A 22,908-nucleotide genomic window follows, 5' to 3' on the forward strand; every position below is an offset into this window, starting at 1 on the left:
TAAAATAGCAAATCAATACATTTAATTAAAATGATGGAATTTAAAACTAACAGTAAAACTTGCCGGGTGCAGGAGGGGAAGATCCTGGCCAACCTTAAATCTTTATAGTAGAGAAGAAGGCATATGACCAGCAAGCAGAATGCCCAACAAGAGGGACCGGTTGTAAAACAACTACAACTGGATCCACATTGTTGAGCAAATGGAGAAAAACTTAAACAATATCCAACTACCAATGGTCCTTTAACCCTTTCACTCCCATGGGAAATGTCGTATTTTTGTAAAACGGCAACTGTGAACCCCTACACCAACTGTAATACACCAATTAAAAGGTTTTATCTGGGGCATTGTATAAATCATTCCACCTAAAACAAAGGACGTAACAGAAAAGAATGAAAAGCGTTTAAAACGAGAAAATAAAAACCTTAAAATACATCTCACTTCTCGTATACACTGGGTATACCCCTTAACTATAGCTTAATTTGCAGATCTCAGCACATAGTTTCTTTTCAAATGGTGACTTGGTCTTAAAAGTGTAAGAGGAAAAAGTTACAAAAAATGGAGGGGTGGTTAATCATGTCTTATGTAGGAGGGAGGTAAGATTTTATGCTTCCATTGTGCAGATCTCTCCAAGATCTGTTTGGTGTCCAAATTTGATACAAATTGATCCAATATCGGGCACGTAATGACTTTTTGTGCCATATGGCACTCTTGGGAGTGAGAGGGTTAAGTGCAATCAGCTTACAGTATAACCCTATTGTAACAACTTGCTCTCTCAACTCAATGCAAGATGTTGATTCCCCAACTTACATGACTTAAATCATAAGTCTCCCTTTTGTATAGCTATGCATTAACACAAATACATGTACAGTCTACACAACAGTGGTGTACCCATACATGTAATTGTACATGTACATGTATGAATAAGTTGAATATACTCAATTGAATTATTAAAATAATGTCTAGTTACTTAAAATTATCCTCCTTCATGCGTGTACATGAAGCTAGCTCATGCATGCACAATTTTATGATTTACAGTGTTAACTGATAAAACTCTGAATCGAAGTAATTTCTAATTTATTTTCTGACTTATTTTTAAGGAGGGCCTTTTTTGAGATTGGGGGATGGCTTGCTATTGGAGATAATTTAAATTGGAGAAAGGGAAGCTGAGATCCCCAGCCTCCCTGTCCTCTCCATCCACCCACCCCATATTGATTGACAGCCCCCTTGAGAGAAGAGAATGAAAATACAGTTATTGATCCTTTGACTGGCCCTAAAGAGTTAAATGATTAACAAGTAATAGATGACAATGTAATAAGACAGTCAAACTGCTAGCTTGAAGCAAGTTTGCTACTCACAGTAGGGTAGAGTACGAGAGAAGGATAACTCTGGATTCCTTGCCGCCGACACAAGCTCCATTCCTCTTGACAATTAACAGCACCAATTCTAATCACTCCCTCAAGTTCCTGTGCAACTTCTCGCCACTAAAGAAGATGAGTTAAATTTACAAAAAAGTTATTTAGATTCTGATGAATAAGACATAGAACCAAGGTTTTAATCCTCTATATCAACATACATGCACTGTACATATTCTCCTCACTGTTCTCCATACATTTCTTATGATACTAGTCGGGAGAATTTGTTAAAACATCAAGGCATGATTGTTATTAGGTTATAAATTTTATAACCTAAATGTTTGGTTTAGCAGCAATGTGGTTTGGAGAAATTAGATGCTCACAATATAATGATTTATTCACTATTGGGGCTAAGGGGTTAACTAGCAGCCATTTTAATAAAGAGTTCACACTCTCATGCAGAAAACCAATTCAGTAAACATTGTTGGAAATCTTTAGCAAGGATATTATTGAACCCGTTTTTAGCTCTTCATTGAGTTTCTTTTTGTGTGTCCATATAAAAACAAATAAGCACAGATTGTAAACTACAGTACCAAAACACTGGGTACAAACGTTTTATTGATTCAAATTGACTCCATGGGTCAGTTTCAATAAAACTTTTACATTTGTAGTTTACACCTTGGCTGTTACTTTGACATGCGCACACAAAAAGAAACTAAATGAAGAGTTCAAAAACAAGTTCTATTATCACCGTTAAAGACTTCTAACAATGTTTATTGAATTTGTTTTCTGAATGAGCAGGTAATAAAAAGGGCCTAGATTGTTGATTGAAAGTGCAAATGCTTTACTTCACCAAGAAAATAATCCTTTACAATCTGATGTATATCTGTTTGTCTTACCGTTGGCGCCAAGTCATGGCAATGGGAACAAAATGGAGAATAGAAGTTGATGAACCAAATATCTTCGCTTCCATCTACTGATACCTCTGTGAAAAAAGCAAAAACATAACAGTTACTATCAATAGCAGTAAGTAGTATAAACTTCATGAGAGAAAAAAAAGCACACTTAAATATAGTTTATACTCTACTCACCAAAATCTGAGTAGCTCAAAGCTATAATCTGTGGATCGTCATCATAGATTCCTACAGCACAAGAATAATCACAATTTTTTATTTAATATTTGCATGGAGAATAGTGATTTTTGTTATTCTTGACAAGCCCATTTTCTAGTAAGATGTAAGTCTGCAGACCACAAGCATGTTAAGTCAAGGATAATACTGAACTCTGAAATAAATAATCAACTGTTGGTAAAAATTTTCTGATACTTTCCTGGCACCAGAGATCAATTTTTTTAGCCCCTCTACCTTGCCAACAGTCTGCCAATCATAAGCAAGTTTAAATTATTATATAATAGCTGTATTACACCCCTCCCCTCCCTGCCTCCTTCTATTATATCCTTCCTAATAGCTCCCACCCCACCAAGGGACATTAAAAAATTATGAGCCATTCTCTGACTGTGATAAGCCCATTCATCTCTTGTAATCTAATAAAGGTGAAGTAGACTTGCTGATACACCATGGCCTGATCAAAGTTTGGAGAATTGATTTGGACTTGAGGTATGGTCTGATTTAAATATGTTGTACAGTAAGTGTTAGAGCCCTATCAGCCGGCCCAGTTGTTCAAAGCCCGATTAAGCTGATCCTGGGTTAATGTGAACTTTGATTCGAGTTTATTTACTAACCAATGGGAATTCTTCCAAAAGATTTTTGTCCTTCAGTTTTGCCTTCAACTTTTCTTTACTACTGGCTTAAAATTAGCCTTTAAAAACAGTCTTAATGAGCACGATGAAAACCTCGGTTAACTTTTAATCATGGATTAGCGTTAATCGGCTTTCGAACAACCTGGCCCAGGTGGTTAACAAAACTCTTATTAATACACTTATAGCTGTAGTTATCAATCAAGAATTTGGCTTTAAGTGATTGGCTTCTAATGACAACGGCACTAGAAAATCAAGATAATAATAGCAATGGCAAACTTACCAAATTCTTCATTAAAATAATTCCAGCTTTGGTAATGTCCACCACCAAAGTGGTCGTCTTTCAAACCTTCTTCCCCATACACGTCATATTTTTTACGTAGCTCTTCATCTGGAAACACAACAAAAGTCATGATATTTTTATAAATGGACAAGCTGGCATCAAGTCAAGTTACTGCTGGTGTCTCTTGGTAGGTACTCCTCAAAAGTTTGTCAAGAAACAAATAACATGTCAAGTGGATTGTTGAGTTATATTCCTGTAAGCTTCATTTTTAAGGATTATGAGAGAAGTGCTTAGAAAAGTATGAGCCATAGGTGAGTTCTTCTCCGACTTCTCAAGTGTTCTTAAAAAATTCCAAGTGCTTATGTAACTTAACGATGCGCAAGGAACAACTTTTTGTTTCTTTGTTCAAAATATCTGGGATTTGCACACATTTTTCAATGCACAGGTTCCTGATGCAACTTAAGGACCATCTTCGAATTTCATTTTTAATTTTAATATATAATTCTTAATTCAAATTTACTCATCCTATTCCTTATCTTTAATACTACTTGTTTTATAAAATGTCCTTAGATATGAAAGCATACTCTACTGATGTAGCTTGTGCACATCATAAAAACTGAACTCATTATAACCCACTAATTAATTTCTGCATGTTGTCATTGGACAAAACACATCACGTGTTACAAAATCAGAGAGCGGTTATTAGACGAAAGTAAAAAACAAACAAAATCACAGTTTTAGGCCTTAGTTAATGTAATCCAATCATAGTTTAATACAATCCGGTAAACTAGTTAGCTTGCTGTTGTTTGGATACAATCACACCGTGGCCATTACTGGCTGTTTTGCCTTTTCCCCGGGAAAGCACATGTGTTTCAGAAATTAATAATATATTGGAGGGTTATAAAAGAAATAAATCCCTTTCCTGCATGATTGTATATCAGAAGATAATGCACTTGTCTTTAAGATTCTTCTCAAAATTTCATAGTTGCCCTTGAAGCTTCACTTCTTGACCAACTGTTCATTTTTTGGACAATCTTTCAGCCTTGCACATTATCCACCGATAAACCAGCCACCTGAAGGGGTTTATTTGCTAAATAATGCATGGGCATATTGTAGGGCACATGCATTGTGCAATTCCAGAAAATAATCCAAACCCACCCCATGGAAGGTCATTAGAAATTCCTTGGAGGAGGGGGTCTTAAAAGTCAAAATTTTAGAAGCAAAGTATGAGGCTAAACTGGAATTTCCTGGGGGGAGGGAGGTTTAAAACAAAATAACCTTCCATAAGGGGAGTATGAATATTTTCTGGAACTGCACATTGTGGAGATATAATGAACTCATTTGACCAATCATAGCGTGGGCATTTCTTTGAAAATTTTATAATTTCTGTTAATTACTACCAAACTGAGAATGTTGACCATAAGAGGCCAGTAAAGCCTCACACTTGAGGAAAGAGCTGAGCAAACTGCCTCACTAGGCAATCAGCTCAGCTGTTTCATCGCGCGTGTGGTTGAGGTTTCGTGAGTTTTTCGCCTCGCAAGGCCGTGAGGAAATATTTGTCGTGTTTGATATTTCAGATTTGGCCTCGCAAGGCAAAATTCTCAAGAAAACCCAACCTCACACTTGAGGAAGCACCTCAGCTGATTGCCTTGCGATGTCTCGCAAGGCAGTCTGCTCAACTCTTTCCTCAAGTGTGCTTCAGGCTTAACCAGCTGTTGTAACTGGGAGCTACTCTTATGTAAGGATGGAAGGCGAGAGGCGTTCATGAACCATACAATCAGGTATGCAGTGAGCCCTTCAATTTGTAAGCTGCCAAAGTTTGCATGTACTGTAGTTTGAAATTCAACCTCTGAATCAGTACCACATTGTTAATACATGACTGGCAAAACTAGTCAAGTTTGGCAATCAATTCAGACATTGAACTTGTCTCAAAGGGGAAATGTGAACTTAAAATCGGCCTGAGTATTTTTAAATGGTACAACCATATCAAAAAAACAAATTTTGATATGGTTGTACCATTTAAAAATTGGAATTATTTGATAATTCCAAGTGCTTTTAAGGTTAATCTTTTTGACATAAAAAAAGACATTATCACTGCATGAAAAGAGCTTTTTGTTTAAACAGCTGATAAAATAAATAATTATTGAAATATATCCCTGACGTTAATGATAATATCACTAATTCATTACAGTCAGCTGACAGTCCTGATATATTCTGATTAACTTTAATAAAATTCAGATTAATCGAAAAACGACGCCTTGGATTGTATTTTTAGTCTATATAAAGATCGTTTTCGTTGAATAACACTTTATCACGCTACATAAAGCGTATAAATTAATGTTAAAATAAGACTTTGTAGATAAGCTTAAGTTATTACCCAATTCTACACGTGAACATTTTTACCAGCCAGCGTCTCTAAATTAAATTCTGCAGTACGCAAATTTCCTACCTTTTAAAACCTCGTACGCTTTATTTATAGCTGTAAACTTTTCATGAGCACGAGGATCATCCTGCAAAGATTTTAAAAAATATAGCTGAAAGTCTAAAGCGGAAAAAATTCAAGCATTGTTGAATGTTTACCGGTTTAAAAGGCGATAGCTACGTATACTACTAGAAGCTCAGCTTACCTTATTTTTATCCGGATGAAGTTTGAGCGCCAATTTTTTGAACGCTTTTCGAATATCCTTGTTACTCGCGTCCCTAGAGATCCCTAATAATTCATAGTAGTCCTCGGAGAATACAGGATAATATAGAAAGGTAGTAAATAAAATAAATAAAACTTGCGAATTCATTCTTTGAAAGACTGATTTTGAAAGATCTGACATAACAACTGGTCCCCAATCTCCCGTGCCAAGCGCGGATGACACGTAGGTTGGGAATTTCCTGTACTGCGCACGCTTTAGTGCGCAGGTAAACGTGTCGTTTCTTTATTTCACAACCGCAAAATTAATCGTATATTTTAGACCATTTTAGGCTTTGCGAAAATTTTTCAAATCCAATTTTAGGGATTATTTTTTAAGTCTAACACTGAAAATAAACCGAGAGACTGAAGCACACATAAAAAAAAGACCCGGATTTAATTATTTCTGAAGATAGATTGAGATCGAAAAAACAGGAAAAATGAAATATTCATTATTTTATTTTCCCGTCAAATCGAGTTTTAAATTTTAATTAATTTGATTATTCGATTATTCATTAAACTGATAATCTCTCTCTGCGCGAGTGTCAGTTTTCAAAAGTCGAAACTACTGAAGACTCGACAGCTATTCAATTAATTATATTGGGATGTTTCGAACACGACAAGGTCGAAAAGCGGTTTATGGGATTTGGGGTCAAATAACTGGAACTGACGGGATCACAGCGGTGCTTTATCGCTTAACATCACAGTTCATAACTCGTTTCACAAGGGGTGAGGGACGGAATCGGGAACAGACCAGTTTTTTGAGGGATCGTGAATCGGTTTGTGTTATATTTGCGGGACGCTTTGGCATCAGAGAAATGAGATTAGTGGGGGAAGATTCAGAAACCCCGAACGCAGCATTTGCTCCAAATGTATGCGATCCCCGTTTGTTGGTATGTGCAGGATGGGAGGGGGTGGAGGATTGGGTGTACTAGCAAGAGATGAAGCAAGATGGGGAACATAAAGGAATATAAATATGGCTGTTTCAAGCGAAGACTTGCCACCATTTGACTTATTAAGGCGCGAAGCAAGCGGTCATTGTCTCACTTTGCTGAAAAAGGTTCATGGTCTTAAAAACAGGAAGGCAACAACTACTTTATTCAATCCCGATAATTAATATACCAGGAGCTTGTGCCAGAAGCCCATCATCCCCTCCCCTCCCCTTCCTTCTAACACTACCACTTTATCCATCTTCCCTGGAATAGGCCATTTCCGAGTTGCTTTTACCCTCACTATGAAAGCGAGGCTAAGAGCAAAGTTTTTATCACGAAAATTAGTTTTCATTCATATGCAAACAAAGCTAATTTTCAACTGAAAAGCTTTGCACTTAGCCTCGCTTTCATAATGAGGTACACAGCAACTCGGAAATGGCCTATTGCGAGAGTTTCAGAAGTGGGAGGTCTATCTTCCACCGCGCCCGCATATTCAAGAATGGGGCGCGTCTGAGAAAGAAGTTCCGGACGCAAACAACGAAAAACGATGTAAGCACCGATGATACAGATTTTAATAAAATGTTTATCTTGTGGATCCAAACGCCCTGGTTGTGTAAATAACACACGTCATTATCATTTCACAGATTATAGTCAACAAACAATGCTTTAGTTACCGCGGTTACGGATGCATAAGAATCTTAAAACGTTTTTCTTATGTAAATACGAATTTTAAAGAACGCAGGACAGCATATACAGGGAAGAAAACGGCAGAAAAAGGTATGGAAACTGCGGTGACTAACTTTTAAAAGCTGCTTTTCAGATCTACAAAGACCGAACTGAGTACGTTGACCAATTTCATAGCAATTTTCTTGACTCTGAAGTCGAAGTTCGGGTAATTTTAATTGTGCATTCTTCAGTATGAAGAGCTTCATGAGTTTATCAAAATCTTATCGTTGAAAACTTAATGGAAATTATATTTTAAGTCGGAGACTGAGAAAGTTACTACAGTCGTAAATCATTAATTGTATCATTGATAACGTCAGGTCATTTCGCTTCTTTTTGCCGCAATACCACTGTTTCTGTCCATATGTGATACGTGAGCTTAAGGCATATATAGAGATCCTGAATTAAGGATTAACTCGATTCACATTAAGAAATTAAACTACTCATATGTTTAACGATAGAAATGAAAGATCGTCGGTGCAATACCCTTTCATGATAGACAAGGAAAAGTTTAAAAAGCTTTCTTACGTCTCTTTGTCTACATTTTTCAAAACTGCCATGCAGGCATCCACAGGAGTCTATTTTGTGGTGAAATCTCTGCCCATTCTTCACTGGTGGTCGATTTCCGTCGCGAAAATTGTGTGTATTTTGAATCCCATTATCATGACATAGAGATTTATTCAATGTCGCGACTGAGAAAAACTCACAAAAAATTGACAGTGATGAACATATGCGCAAATGAAATAAGTATATTACTCCAGCGTTTTGAAGTAATCAAACTCAAAATAGATCATTATAGTCAACTCAGTTTTATGCACCAATTGTAACTATAACAAATTCTCCACAAATTGAATAGCCGTTTATTCCAGAGCCCTTTGGAAATGAACTCATGTTGATCGGCCTGTGCAAACAAAGAATAACCCCTTATAGCCTGTGACAAGCTAATGTCAAATCGTCATATTATATTATGTGATATATCTCTTTGTTCATACACGGTGTGTTCATAGAAAAGTACAGTACAAGTACAGTAACGTCTCATGGAGTGTTCCACGAACTAGGGAGGTGTGCTGATCAATCAGTTGAAAATACACACCTCAACTAACGATCTTTGAGGTTTGTACAATGATAATTAAAATTGTCTCTGTAAACAATTTAATTCATGGGTGTCGCATATTTTATAAGCTAAAAAACAAACAAAATTTCGTGAAGGCCAGGCACTCGTTGTAATTATAATTTTTGTCACGCAACAACAGAGAACCATCTCGTGACCATTACGGATTTACGGTGGGAACTGGGATGCAGGGTCAATCGGTAATATTCTGTCTGCGAGCACACATGTGACAGACTCTAAAAGTGCGGAAGAAGGAATATTCGAGTGAGCAAGAAAGCGCGAAGGGAAAAAAAGGGAACCTCTGTCCTCCTCCTCGCTCCCCCTTTACCCCTCCCCTCGCGCTTCGTGCTCGTGAACCCTTTTGGCGCTTACCAGGCAGGCTAGTTTACTGGCACGTGCACTGACCTTACCATCACATGCGCTTGCACGTGTACGTGCACGTGCAAGCGCGAGAAAGAAAAGCTAGACTCGCACCTACAAACATTACTCTGTAATACTGAGACATAATTCCTGATTATGGCTTCCCTTACTGTTTAGCTCGTTGAACGCATTTTATTTACTCAGTGGGAAAAAAGGATTAATCAAAGAACTACCCTACACATCGCTTCCCCTTTTATGGGACAACCTGCACCGTTTGCAACGTCTGACATGGTTGGTCGAAGGGATAAAAGAACGAAAAACAGAACAATCGTCCCAGCTCCAAAAAAAAAATGCAGCTGCAGGTTAGGGTCCAGTGAAAATAGAGCTTTTGAACGGTACAGGTCTACTGCCTTTTACCTCTCCGAATACTCTTTTTCATGTATCATGTTTCCTTCGCAATATGTGAATAGACCGTTTGAAGCGAACCCTGACATTTTCCCTCCAAAAAAACACCTTCTTCCGTTTATCAGTAATCAGCTGAATATGACTCACCTCTGCAAGGGTGCAGCTTTGTAAGAGAATATCTGAGAGTGAAAGCGATGGGAGAAGAAGAAATAAAAAGCGGTTTCATCATTTCCTGCCGTTAAAGTCGTACCCTGCGAGCGAAGGGATCTCAGCTCGCAGGATATTTAACAATTATTCCACGAACGCGCGTTGGACATGAGATGATAGATAGCTATCATCTCATATCCAACAAGCGCAAGTGGAATAATTGTTTTATTAAAAACAATCAAGAAATATTGCCAGATCCTACTGATTTCGCTGAGCAAGAATAACCAGCAGAAAATTTAATGGTCGCCATTTCTAGGCCATGGTATAATGGCTCATATCGACCATGGCCGCTAAGCCAATCAAATCCCTCGAATTGCATTTTAAAATGATTCAGTTTTTAATAATGGTCGATATTAAATGCGAGGGCGGCAGGCAACGCAAACCGGCTGAAGTATGTAAAGTGTCCCGTTATCACATAACCTCTTTAAGCCATAAAATTGATATCAACATACATATTCTCCTCACCGCTCTCCATACATTTCTTATTGTACAAGTTGGGAGAATTTGTTTAAACATCGAGACATCTTACTTTGTTGGTTATCTGTTTTATTCTCGATACGTATACCTGACCTTTATAAAAAAAAAAAGTAACATTGTAGGGAGAAAGTATATGCTATCACTGATCTCCGCGCCTGGTCTCTGAACTCGATCACTATGGTTCGTTTTGCTTCAGTGTTTACACTGAGCTTAGATGGAGCTTAGAACAGGCTACATCGGATCTAAAATTAGAAAATAAAGTTTATTTAAACCATTTTGGTCAAGCGTACCAACGAATTTCGTTCCCTGTTGTACGAACGACCACGTTTTTAATTTCCTGTGTTTGCAACAGATGCTGAACATGCTGTCCCACGCCTGGAAAATGGTCTCTATCAGCGATGAAGAGGACTGAATCGACGCAGATCTTGGTCGGTTTATAAAAAGAAAAATCTTTCCATATTATGACAAGCTGAAAATCCAACTCTGTACAAGACGTAACATGAATGACCTCCGCCCCATTGAAAATAGAACAGTTGTCGCCTGGTTGTCAAGTGGACATCATTTCTTTCATGACAGAAATCGCGATCAAGCTAATTATAAAAGTTGCGACATGGCAGGTTGCAAAAGTAATTTTATACCTCCTGCCGCTGGATATATGCGGGTGATCAGACGGAGAACGTTTACGAGATGGATAAATGTTCACTTGGAAATAGATGATGTATCGATTGAGGATGTTGCTGATCTGCTGGACAGTGCAATAACAGCCAAACTGTTGACAGTTTTATCTGGAAGACGCATCGCCGTTCCTATATTTGAACCGCAGCGGAAAATACGACAGCGAGTTGGATGGAGGAATGTGTGTAAGTTTTTGGCAAGCCAAGATTTTCCAGCGGAAGTTATAGGTAAGAATTAATTTTTTTTAATCGCAGTTTAATTCCCTTTATTGCGTGATAAAAGACAGGAAAATATCGAACTTTCAAACATGAATTTCTGAGATTACATTACGAGGATATTTCGATTGGCACATGTTTACATTTTAAACATGTAATCACAGACCTCTTCTCAACTCTTCTATAAAGGAAATTGTTAATTTTTCTTCCATAAGGTCGACTTTCATTTTCCCTTATATAATATAATGGCTTGTTGTCGCTTTATTTTTTCGCCCCCAAATTTTCACACTGTTTAAAATCTGTGTTCATGGTCTGCAATGTTAATATCGACCCAATATCCGGGTTTCGAGTCTGTGGACTGTGGGTGATCGTGAGAAATGTGAGCTGTTTTCCTGTGGCGCTGGTTCAAATAAGTTTTGAAAATCAGTATAATTTGGATATTACTTTAAGTTCGTAATAAGTGAAATGCTAAAATTTCTTGCTCCATAAACATGCAGCAACGCATGTTCCTGCGAAGAGCCATTTGCCAATAAAGTATTTCCTCGTTTCATTACGTCATTCATATTTACAATTGATTTTCAGTAAGCCGATTTACCCAACTCGCCCTTCAATTCGTATCGATCATCGGCAGTTGCTGTACAATAATGTGTATTCATTTCATCACTATAAAAATAGAGTTAATAACGAGAAATATTATTGGATTAAAAATACTTTACGCAGCCTGAGTTGAATATATGTACTCTCCTGTCAGCAGCGAATAACCTTGACTTGATACGTTCCAGCTGGTTACGAAAATACCCGGAAATAAAAGTCAGTGAGTTGTGAGCGCTTCACATGCATTTAGCACATCCTTCAAACACGAGGTATAAAATCAACAAACGAAAACTACCAATATCGTTCCAAACAAAGCCCAGAGCAGTCACGTTGATCGGGAGATGTGTGTGACAAGGGTGTGCGTGGGTAACCTCTCCTTCGTTTATTTTTTCAAAACTGTTGAATGCAGGGGACCACACGACGCCCAAATAAACTGTTCTGAATACGTTCCGTTACCGGATCTCTTGTAGCAGAAATGCACGTGCCAGACGTCACTTTACGTGTAAATAAACCAAACTGATTTCAGGGCTGACATTACGGCAAAGGGCTTATTCATTTGGGGCCAATATTTCAACTAGTCAGGAGTACCTGATGTCAGGAGAACATCGACTAAAAACCCACTCTGCGGGCTGGAATAGAGCTGGCTGGGAACTGAATACATTAGACGGTAAACTGGCTGGAACGTTTCTAAATAGCTAGCTTGCTGAGATTTTTTAATAAAACGCTGGTTCTAGCTTGGTAAAAAAATGTCTCGTTTGTTTTTCCTGCCTCTCAGGACCCCTGTCAGGCTCGTAGAAAATCGTATTTGACTTTTCGCTCTAACACCGTCTTTACTATTGAAATTTGAAGGCAAGTAGCGCGCCAGGAAATAACGGCGGCTCCACTGTTTTCCACGTTGTGTTGTTCTTTCTATCTCTATATCACGCTGTTTCCCTGACATTTTTCCGAAAATCTCTCCAGATTCGTAGAGGAATTTCCTGTGAAACAGGTCTTTGATCTTGGACACTTAAGGGTTGCATCCCCCTGTGCATAAATGCTATTTATCGATGTTATATTTTCAAGACTAGACGACGGAAAACAGGTGGACATGATCTATATGGATATGTCTAAGGCCTTCGATAATGTTAACCACGGCTGCCTGCGCATGCTGCAAAAGTTTCACGAGTTCGGATTTGGAGGCAGCCTCTTGCAGTCGCCGCGGTTTAGCTCTAACCTCACGGGTCTCTACCAACGTGTAATAGTGCTGGGTGAAACCTCTGATCCTCTGCCTGTCAACTCCGGAGTACCTCAGGGCTCTATTTTAGGCCTAATGTTATTTCTCATCTATGTAAATAACTTGCCTGATTCGTCCTGACGAGCCATGTTACCATGTTTGCCGATGACACAAAGATATATAAACAAATTCAGTCTCAGGAAGATGCTGCGTACCTACAAGCTCGGACTTGCTTGATGGCTAGTTGACAGACATCACACTTACAGCTGCCTAGGATTTTCATTTCTTAAAAGTCTTACTCGCGCGCGCTGGCAGTGAAAGCTTGTATTTTGTTTCCCAGGAACGCTAAATGGTAACCAAGATTGACGTAGGGACACTCAGCTAGTGTTTAGTGCAACATACGATTAATGTTCTCTAAAAGGGTCGTTGGGTACTTCTGACTAGTACCCGACTTGTCTTCTTCTGGCCCAAATAAACAAGCCCTTTGCCGTAGTGTAAGCCCTGCAATCAGTTTGGACCAGTTTGGTTTATTTTTTCCTTCCCATCAACTCCCGCGCTGGTTTAGTAGGAGTCTAAACATTCTGGCTTTATCATATACAGCTGTTTCGACAAAGGTTGTCCAAAAAAACGTAAAAGCGTACGCGACAATGCCGAAAGGTATAGTCTGGGAAATACTCAATAAATTTCATAGACTGCAAGCAGTCCCTTTCTGGTCAGTCGAAAGGGTGCGCTCACAGCGCAGCGAGACTGGAGCGAGGAGAAAAAACGAGAAGAGCCCCCCTCCGCTCGTTTGCTCCAGTTTTTTCGCGCTCGGCTGTTTCGCGCGACCTCTCGACTATCCAGAAAGGGACTGCTTGCAGTCTATAACTTTCAATAAAAGCTGAGATTCCATAATGCTTCAACTGTACAGCGAAGACTTGAGATGGCGGGCAATATGGATTCTGAGCTTTTATTGAAATTTATTGGGTATTTCCCAGACTACCTTTCGGCATTGTCGCGTACGCTTTTCCGCTTTTTTTGGACAACCTTTGTCGAAACAGCTGTATCTAGGAAGCTCTTCATGGGGGTTAAGTGATAACTGAGAACTGGCCAAAAGTTTAACTCTCAGCTGAGAAATGGCAGTTCTGGTTGCACTACTGATCTCCTTTTTCTCGGTCTGCGCCGTATAAAAAAAATGCATTCAGTATTTCCACTGAGAGACATTTCAGATCGCATACTTGAGTTGCCACCAGTTGCCTCAGTTTCGAACGCGACAACTCCAGTGAGCCGACGGGGACTGGGATTCAGCTGACAAGGACAAAAAGGATCTGGGGACGAAATAATTTTCCGCTTTTGTTTCGCCATGTTTAATTTATTTCACTCTTTCTTTTTTGAATTTTTGGCATTTCCATGTTAACCTCTCATGGTGAAATTGTACTTGGAGACTATTATCTGAGTGAATGAAAAAATTGCATTGTTGAAAAATCTAAGTTTATGATTGTTTTCTTGTTGAAATTTGTCGTTTTGTTTGTCTTTTTAGACATAAAATTGTCTCGCCAATTATACCAGCCAAAACCCCGCTTCGTTTCATGTTGTTTTACCTGCTGTGACTCTCATTCCTTCACCTGGCAAAGCGAAAACAAACAATTACAGTGATTTACAATTCATGAGATTCTAGCGTCGTTCTACCTGTTGAAATAATCAATCATATGGAAATTCGGGCCAGCGCATCTATATATTTTTGTTTGCTAAGCCATATGCAAATACCATCTTTGGTGTCTCGATATATAATAGTCACATGTGCTTCAATTGTCATAACCGCACACAGCTTTGTCCAATACATCGGCTGTGTTCGGTCCAGCTGAACATTTCTTAATATGATTCTGCATCATGGGAGCCGTCTTAAACGGCGTGAACTCTTTCAATCGAAAGGCAAACTTTAAATTGGTATTTCTTGGAGTTCCTCGCAGATGAGCAAAATTGAACTACAAAGGACGGTGGCACACATCAAGGTATTTTTTGTTTTCTCGGGTTCTTTCGCTAACCCTAAAACCAATTTTTGTTCTTGTCGTAAATTATGCTCTTTCGGCGAACGACAAGCGAATCATGTTAGCTGTCGTAACGCACTGAGTTTTTTAACGGGCGATCGGGATTTTTGTTTCGGTAGCAATTCCATTTTATTCAAAGTGCATAAGGCGAGAGAAATATTATTATTTTCATACAAAATATTATCGTCTGTAGAGGTTAAGTCTTAATCTTCCTTCCAATGAATTCCCTGAAACATCTTTTTTTTCGATCTGTATTGTTTAGTATCTCAATGTAATTTCCTGCAGAAACGGGAAAATTAAGAGCAAACGAAAATTTGCTTACTGTATGAGCAAGAATTGTGGCTTTAATACAAACTCATTCGAGTGTTAACAGAAAAACAGAACGGAAAAGCAACAAAAAGTATTAAGTTTGTATTTTTGTAACAGTCTGTTTGAGTCCAAAATCGATGAAATATCATCTGAAATTTTCCTTCGCCTAGTCAATTTTCAGTTTTGTTTATTCTAAGTCTATTCTGAGAAGAACATTGACATCGCTTTTCACATGATGTATTTTCCGCTCGGGTGCGATCTTTTGTCAGATTTAACAAATAATATTTGGCGTGAATATTTCTTACATTCTCTAAATTTGGCCAACTTCGACGCCTTGTTTTATAAACTCGAGCTTCAAACTGGCAAATATTATTTATGCCCCAAGGGAAGTCGAGACTGTTCCTTCTTATCAAGTAGTCGATATATTATTAACATCGATTTACGATATTTGCATGTTTTATTTGAAGTATGTAAATTCGCGAGCATGCAGGGTAGTAGAAAATTGTCCTGTTTTTACATGGTCGATACAAGGTTTAAACATTTTAAGATATCAAATGATGAACAGGAATTTTATACAAAATATAGCACTAAGAACAAGAAATAAATATTTTTTGTGCCTTTGTGTGCATCACAGGGAATCACCTGTAAATTTACCTGTAAATTTCGGACGAGTTAATTTCTTTGTTAAGGACATTCACGGTGCGTTTGTGCATAACAACATTTAAAAGCTAGCAAAAACAAGAATATCTTAGCACAATATCGATTTGATCTTAAAATTTCCGAAGGCAACGACTTTAAAATTAATGAATAATTAGTTATAGAAACGTAAATACTAAAATTCTGTACTAGTTCGAAAATAAAACTTTGAATAATTATTTCTAAACGATCGAAACAACATGCAGTGCGAAGAAATTTTAAAAACATCAACTGATAATTGCTCCTCTTGTGCTATTAAGAATATTAAATAACTGGCCCAAGCCCAAAAATAAGCTGGGGCAGCTGTTTATTAAATGGCTAGCTTGTCACTGCTTTGACAAGTGCTTGCCACTTTAAAGCTCAATTCAATGTGGCCACTAGAAAACTTTAATTACGGCTTGGCCGAGGAACAACCAATATAAATAACAATTTTAAATGTAGCCAATTTTGTAAATATTTTCGAATATTAGGGCGCAAGGGCAATATTATATTTACTTGAATTTCAAACCGGGTTAAATTCGTTTATTGTTGTGTTGCTGTGAAAACAGCTGACTCAGTTCAGTAATTGAGCGCTCGTGTTTGCTAAGCAGACAGGAAATAAACAAACTGGACCCAAAGGGGTCATTTTCATGGATGATTGGAACTCAATTCAATGACGAGTGTCATGTTTGTGGCGCATGTTTTCACAAACTTGTCCTGGCAAAATTATAACGTGTTGACTTTCTTGCTAAGAGCTGGTAAGGTTATTTATTTAGGACTAATGGATTCTAATGCGAGGCAAAGTCGAGTCTCAGAATTACTTGGAAATATTTTTTTGCTTTACAATAAGAGCGCGTTCAACCATGTTCAGCTGTTTGTATTTATTCAAGTGTGCAAACGCGTGAATTGATGAACGTAACTTTGCCTAGTTTCTAGGCCTCTATCTTTCGCCGCGGGCAAAAACTGGTGACGAAACCGTAACGCTCGCTCGAGGTCGTACAGAAACTAAGGTAGGAAATGTAAGAAACCTTCGTTTTCGTTCAGAGGAATATACTTAACACGCCTTATCACTGAACTCACCCTGTAAGTCAATCAACTTTTGCCTTTTTTTCCCTCAGTTTTTTCATTCTGGGTATTCAATAATCCCATTCATATTTTCGTCTACACAGTTTTCTTCCTCTGCATACAAAAAAACAACTGAGGAATAGAGAAATTTCGAGACCAGTGTTCCTGTATTGACGTCACAACCCTACTGTACCCAGTCCCCCGTCTTGCACAGTTTTGTACTCAACCGGAAGTGAAATTTGACACTTTTTTATACGCCGGAAACGGGGGGAAGAAAAGTGATAAGGATTTGTTTTTTTCGATTTTCATACGAGAACAACATGAAGATTTGAAAAACAAAAAAATTTTATTATGTACACTTTAAGCGATTTCTTCTCACCATCTCACAATTGTTTCTTGTTCTTTGTACTTACAGATCCAATCAACTTTACTCAAGATAACATCGACTTTATCCTTGCTTTGGTGTGGAGCTTAGTCCTATATTATCTTATAATCCCTTTGCAAGTCATGTTTGGCCAGACGCAGGGCTCCGCCAGAGACTTCATTCTTTCTTGGGTGCGAGAAAAGCTTCCGAACGGGAACGTAACAAACTTCGACAAAGACTGGCAGAATGGAGTGTTAATTTGCGAATTGGTGAACGCTGTTCAACCAGGACTGATTCCTCAAAAACTTTATGCTGACAAGACAAACAGCGAAGGGAACGCAAAGCTGGGGATGCAGATTGCGCATGACGCGTTTGGTATACCGCAGGTCATTTCACCGTTCGATTTAGCTTCGTCGCAACTTGACGAGCTGAGTCTTTTGACTTACTTAGCGTTATTTTGTAAATATGAGAGCCTTCACAACGGGAACGCCAAGAAGGCTGTAAAGAGTGCGCCAGGGAGCAAGGACCGAGAGATTGCTTGCAAGGCTTATGGTTCGGGGCTAAGATCAAGTGAACTGGGAAAAGTTGCAGAGTTTGTGGTAGAGTTGAACGGTGCTAAGCCCACTGACATCACCATTGCAATCGAGTGCAAGCCGCTTCGAGGAGCCGTACACGAAGACAAGCCTGATCTTAGTGTAAAGCCGCTGAACAGGAATACGTACTGTGTGAAATATTTGCCCACAAGACCTGGGGATTACGTCATTAGTATTCTGCATGGTGGAGCGCATATACTGAGAAGTCCGTTTTACCTTACTGTTCCTGAGCCGAATGGTGTCCACGCTACCAAGACGCCTCAAAAGAACCGCCGCAAAGACCTTGTCAATGGTACCTCATCTAACGGGCATGAAATGTCCCCAAATGGCAGCCACTCAGGAGCGTCGACCCCATCAACAAGCCAGAACAGCTCCCCAAGCCCGTCTTCTGATGAAGAGTTTAAAAACTGCACACCCTCTCCTCCCTTCTTGACAAATGCAACTTCATCACCAAGAATTCCCTTGAATACCGCCGAGGGACCAGGCCTGATAGCAGGGGAGGTTGGTCGCATTGGCAAGTTTTCAGTCGTCACTGATAATTCTACCAAAGGTCCCTTGAGCGTCTGCATTAGTTGCCCAGCGGTGTCCATCCCAGTTCCGTACGTCAAAAGCTCGAAAAAAGATGGTTTTACCGAACATAGCGTGTTGTACATCCCCACAGAGCCTGGCGCTTATGAGGTGTACATCAAATGGGGCGAGTCGCCAATCACCGGTAGTCCCTTCAAAGTCTACATCAACAACGTGTCCGAAGAAGGCGTTATCAACGGGATAACCCGAGGGATTAACGACCTCGGCGGGCGTGGAAGAATCCGCGTGTACTACGCAGCAATGTCAACGAATCTGAAAGTTCGAAAGGATAATGAACTGTTGGGAAAATTCTTGAAGGAGAAAGGAATTTCAAGTCGTTCAGATTTTGATCCGTGGATTGCTCTAGATGTCGGGATGAGCAAGGCCGAGAGAGACAAGGTCTTTTCCAAGGCGGGAACTCGTCGAACACCCATGGTGTTTGCAAATGATGTGTTTATTGGAGGCTACGAGGACGTGGTCATTATGGATAAACAGGGTTTGTTTGATAAGTACTTGAAGTAATGCTGTGAAGACAAGGCACGGTTGAAAGTGGAACTCGTTTCGCCGAACCTGCAAAATTTTCGGTCCTCGTCAAGTTTAGCTTGACGGTGTTAAGTTATTTGTGTCAGCGGTAATTCACTTTCACCCAGTGATTTAGATTATTTGGTCAGCGGAGACCCTAGTGAATGGTAGTAAAACTTTCTTTGAAAGTTTTTAGAGACTATTTACAATGATCATCATAAACATTCGGTTTTTGCTTCCTTCTCTTCAAGAAGGAAACTATGGCTGACGCATGTTTCGCGCTATTGCCATTCATAACACTGAAAAGACGTTGAATTTCATTTAAAGAACTAAACAACACGTGTTCAGTTATAATGAAGAAAACGCAGATGGATTTTTTGTTTAAAGCCTTGTTCCAGCTGATAAAAAAAAACAAACAAACAAACAAACTGGAGTAAGTAAATCTGAAAAGTGATCGACAAAAGGAACGGCAGAACTTGGCTTGAAATGCTCCTTTTCAAGCTTACACGTTTTGCAAGGCTCAACAAAAAGGTAACTTGGCAGGCTTCAGTCGAATTGGCATGAGCCAAAAGCGTTTAAGCTGTATTTGTGAGGCTATTTCAGTTTTCTTTCGTATAGTTAGCAGGCACAACATGGAGTCGTACTTTGATACAAAAAATTGTTGATCAATTTTATTGAAACTGTGTGCATACCGCTTTAGGCTAAAGAGCATAGCTTGTCTAAACAGATATGTTCCATTTACACTTGATCGTTTTGCAGGGCTTGGCAAAACAAAAAGTGGCTTGGCCGCAGTTAATTGGCATGAGACGAAAGGAGTATAAACGTAACATTTTGCATTCGTTCGGTTTGGCACAATATTTAATCGTATCTTGTCAACAACAAAATTGTTTATCAATTTTATCAATGAACAATCAAACTGTACACATAAATCGATTCATCTAAAGAGTACAAAATATTAAACAATAAGAAGACAATATTGCTAAACTTGTACATTTAAATATACTAGTTCGTCACGCAAGAAATTGAGCAAACAAAGGTTTTAATATAATTAATTTACTGGTATATTCAATATACCTCTGTTGTAATAAATTTAGAGAACAAACCTACTAATATAATTAATTTGTTGTTATTTATATTATAAAAGGAAGAAAAACAAATAAATTTATTAGGTGGTATTCCTAGCATGTAGCATGTATTTAAGATTTGTAAAAAAGTTGTTTTGTTAGCCTATAAACTTACACCCGTCTCTCAAAGCGATATGGGAATCCTTTGGTCCTATATGATTATTTCAACTCACTTTAATTTGTCAAAAACTGAGAAGTAAGTATTATTGATTATTATTAAGGACAAAACCAATTTGTCACTGTAAGCTATTTACATTCAGTTGTGCTTTTTACCAAATGAAAACTTTTCTTTACAGCGAAATATGCTGTTGAGTTTCAAATCAGTCTTTCTTTTCTTGAAGAAATGTAGTTTGTTTTATTATTGCTTGGTCAATTAAAGCACGAGAAAGGTCGTATTAGCCATTACACGTGCCGATAATTAAATCGCACGTGCGGCTGTTGATTCTGCTCTGTGATTGGCTGAGAACTTTCACAAACCAACACAAAGTTGTCAGAAGTGATTAAATAGCAAAAACTAAACAACCAGTTTTGATTACCTTATAGAAAATACGGAGAGACCCCAGAATGTTTTAAACATTATTTAGGAGTATTTAAAAGCGAGTTAGATATTACTGTAATACTGAAAAGTAATTAATATATAAGACTATTATTTAAGAGATGAATTATTTTAATAATCTGTGACATAAATGTTAAATGAAGCAAAACTAAATAAAATGATCATTTTAAGAAGGTTTTTTTGTCTTCAAGAGAATTCACACTTCCGTGTTTCGTTCGCTTTGTACTTCACGTGCGTCATGCAGATAGGAAACTTAAGATCGACTGGGTCGCTGCTTATGGCGAGGAAGTGGGTCATTATTTTCTGTGAATTGAAAGTAAACGTTCATTTTAATCGCACTGTAGAGAATCACAAAAAAAATTTGTGTAAAGCTCTGTAGTCTGTGGTGGTTTAAATCTTAAATTGTGACAATTCAAAAGAAAGCTACTGAGCAGTTCTTTGCTGTGGTGCTGTTTATTATGCTGTACAAGGTATTCTAACTTTTGAGTCGGTGGATGAAATCTTAAAGTGTGTCCATTCAAATGAAAGCTACTGAGCAGTACTTTGCTGTGGTGCTGTTTATTATGCTCTACAAGGTGGTTCTAACTTTTAACTCTGTGGATAAAATGGCCATTTAAATGAAAGCGAATTTAAATTTAAAGAATCCAAGTTTGCTAACCTTCCCTTAGTTGACTTGAGTCGTTTGCTTGTCTCCTCCTTTGGATTTCGCTTGATAATAAATCATTTTGCATCCGCACATCATTGATTTCTTCAACAAGGTACCCTATCCTACCATTCTTGTCTCGTAACCTGCATAGCAAATCAAATAGGGTCCAAGTTGTGAAGGGAAAGATGAACAAACCAGTGCAAATTTAAATAAAGGCTACGAAACAGTACTTTCCTGTGGTGCTGTTTATTATGCTGTACAGGGTATTCTAACTTTTGAGTCTGTAGATGAAATCCTAAAGTGTGACCATTGAAATGAAAGCTACTGAGCAGTACTTTCCTGTGGTACTGTTTATTATGTTGTACAAGGTGCTTCTAACTTTTTAGTCTGTAGATGAAATCCTAAAGTGTGACCATTCAAATGAAAGCTACTGAGCAGTGCTTTCCTGTGGTGCTGTTTATTATGCTGTACAAGGTGGTTCTAACTTTTGAGTCTCTGAATGAAATCCTAAATTACAACCATTCACATAAAAGCAACTGGACAGTACTTTCCAGTGGTGCTGTTTATTATGATGCCTCTAAGTTTTGATTCTGTAAAATGCTAAAGTCATAATCATTTCTAAAGTACGACTAATTAAGGTAAAGCTATTGCACAGTTCTTTCTTCTAGTTAACTATTTTAAAATATCTTTTTCATAGACCCTATGCAAAAATATCTGATATTTAAAAACGATCTCTGGTTAAAATAATTTAAAACGCAAGCTTAGTCAGTCTGAAACCATTAAAAACCTACAGACTGGAAGCCGAAAGTTTATCTTTTAAATCATTTTAACCAAAGATCGTTCTTAAACTTGTTTGTAAAATCTTTTTACTTGTTTACTTTTAACATCTTTTCGTTACTTTCAAAGATCCCTCGCGTGGATGTTAAGCCTTAGTTACCTCAGAACTTCTCTTCTAAGCCTTTTGTTGCCTTCTCTCTCTCGTTTCAACTCATCAAACAGGAGGTGAGAACGTCGCCTCACAACAGACATTTCCTCGGAATCGTCCTCTGAAAAAAGAAAGCGATGGACGGTTTACATTGTCAAAGTTTCTTTGATCGCTTCCATGCAGTTGTTTAAACACTTAAAGAAGAACCTCCACTCCGACAACAAATTGACAGTAAGTTGTCGGAAATAGTTTCTAAATTCTAAATTTAAGTTTAAAAAGTAGAAGTGACATTCAAGTGTGCTAACAATTACATATGATTATCGCCTATTTTCGATTTTAAATTTCCCGGGTGCCGCCATTTTGGATTTCATAACGTCATACAGTTGCCGCTATTGTCAGTAAGCAGAAGTTCTTTTGTGTGAAGCAATTAAGCAACCGTATTACGTCATGAAATCCAAGATGGCGGCGCCCAGGAAATTTAAAATGAAAAATAGGCGATAATCAAATTCTGTTTTGTACGACACAGAAATATTATTTTCATGCTTTCCAACG

At 38.2% G+C, this 22,908-nt stretch overlaps 2 protein-coding genes across 2 annotated transcripts in view; one reads left to right on the forward strand and one right to left on the reverse strand.

Annotated features, from left to right (window-relative positions):
• LOC146481886 (endoplasmic reticulum disulfide reductase DNAJC10-like) overlaps positions 1 to 6,216 on the reverse strand; it is a 32,658-nt gene extending 26,442 nt beyond the window's left edge. Inside the window, exons 1-6 of the mRNA XM_085107971.1 lie at positions 6,019 to 6,216; positions 5,841 to 5,901; positions 3,392 to 3,499; positions 2,444 to 2,494; positions 2,252 to 2,337; positions 1,356 to 1,481 (exon numbers count right to left, since the gene is read on the reverse strand). Coding sequence (XP_084964097.1) covers positions 1,356 to 1,481; positions 2,252 to 2,337; positions 2,444 to 2,494; positions 3,392 to 3,499; positions 5,841 to 5,901; positions 6,019 to 6,216 — 630 coding nt within the window. The remainder of the gene's footprint in view (positions 1 to 1,355; positions 1,482 to 2,251; positions 2,338 to 2,443; positions 2,495 to 3,391; positions 3,500 to 5,840; positions 5,902 to 6,018) is intronic.
• Positions 6,217 to 10,617: 4,401 nt separating this feature from the next.
• On the forward strand, positions 10,618 to 20,958 carry LOC146481888 (uncharacterized). Its single transcript, XM_085108009.1, has 2 exons — positions 10,618 to 11,188; positions 17,475 to 20,958. The coding sequence occupies exons 1-2, from the start codon at positions 10,786 to 10,788 to the stop codon at positions 19,103 to 19,105; spliced, it is 2,034 nt and encodes a 677-aa protein (XP_084964135.1). The 5' UTR covers positions 10,618 to 10,785; the 3' UTR covers positions 19,106 to 20,958.
• Positions 20,959 to 22,908: the final 1,950 nt, after the last annotated feature.

Source organism: Pavona decussata, unplaced genomic scaffold, assembly GCF_977016875.1.
Source record: "Pavona decussata unplaced genomic scaffold, jaPavDecu1.1 SCAFFOLD_48, whole genome shotgun sequence".
NCBI classification, from domain to species: Eukaryota; Metazoa; Cnidaria; class Anthozoa; order Scleractinia; family Agariciidae; genus Pavona; species Pavona decussata.

Coding starts and splice junctions, on each gene's coding strand:
- LOC146481888 (XM_085108009.1), top strand. CDS start 10,786: ATGAATGACCTCCGCCCCATTGAAAATAGAACAGTTGTCGCCTGGTTG. Junction 11,189..17,474: donor TTTTCCAGCGGAAGTTATAG/GTAAGAATTAAT, acceptor TTGTACTTACAG/ATCCAATCAACTTTACTCAA.